Here is an 890-nt window from a genome sequence, read left to right as displayed (position 1 = left end):
AGGAGGGGTGCGAAGGGACAGGAGGGGCACAGGAGGGCGGGGGGGTAAGGAGGGGCACAGGTTGGCACAGGGGGCAGGAAGGGGCACAGGAGGATCATGGGGGTGCAGGAAGGGGCATAGGGTGGTAGGAGGGTCACGGGGTGGGGGGAGATAGGAGGGACACGGAGGGGGAGACACGGGAGGAGCACGGGGTGGGTGCGGGAGGCACTGGAGGGGCATTAGGCACACAGTGGGGCAGCAGGTGCATGGGATACGGGTGGGTGGGCAGGAGGGACATGGGGGGGCAGAGGTGGGTAAGGAGGGGCACAGAGGGACACGTGTGGGGGCAGGAGGGATACGTGGGGGCAGGAGGGATACAGGGGGGTCAGGAGCAGCGGGGGGGAGGCGCAGGGGCGACCCGGGTAGTGGGTTAGGAGGGACATGGAGGCGGGGGGGAGCCAGGAGGGACACGGGGTGGGCAGGAAGGCAGGTAGGGAGAGATGGGGGACCAGCCTCATGGTTCATGGGCAGGGAGTTTGTCACATACTAACCAGCCATGGGCAGAGACTGTCCTCACAGCAACTTGCAGCAACCAGTGAAACAACCTTTACTCTTTACACAGCTCGCTAACCACCCAACCAGGCAAATATTTAACAACGGTCTCTCTCTATCACTCCACCCCCTGTTCAACCAGTACTGCAACAGTCCCCTACCATCCCCCACCATCCCTATCACCCTCCTCCAGCCCCTACCCCACCCTCTCTATCCCTATCACCCTCCTCCGGCCCCTACCCCACCCCCACCATCCCTATCACCCTCCTCCAGCCCCTACCCCACCCCCACCATCCCTATCACCCTCCTCCAGCCCCTACCCCACCCTCTCTATCCCTATCACCCTCCTCCGGCCCCTA

The 890-nt window shown here is 64.2% G+C and overlaps 1 protein-coding gene across 1 annotated transcript in view; it reads right to left on the bottom strand.

Moving 5' to 3' along the window:
• The window catches only part of LOC125482032 (pyruvate kinase PKM-like), a gene marked incomplete at its 3' end in the record, with an annotated part of 3,294 nt that extends 2,683 nt beyond the window's left edge, over positions 1–611 (bottom strand). Inside the window, exon 1 of the mRNA XM_048594004.1 lies at positions 531–611. Within this exon, the coding sequence (XP_048449961.1) occupies positions 531–537 (7 nt within the window). The remainder of the gene's footprint in view (positions 1–530) is intronic.
• Between the last annotated feature and the right edge of the window lie 279 nt (positions 612–890).

Source organism: Rhincodon typus, unplaced genomic scaffold (genome assembly GCF_021869965.1).
Source record: "Rhincodon typus isolate 14 unplaced genomic scaffold, sRhiTyp1.1 hic_rhity00005101, whole genome shotgun sequence".
Lineage (NCBI taxonomy): Eukaryota > Metazoa > Chordata > Chondrichthyes > Orectolobiformes > Rhincodontidae > Rhincodon > Rhincodon typus.
This window is presented reverse-complemented; position numbering and strand designations above follow the sequence as displayed.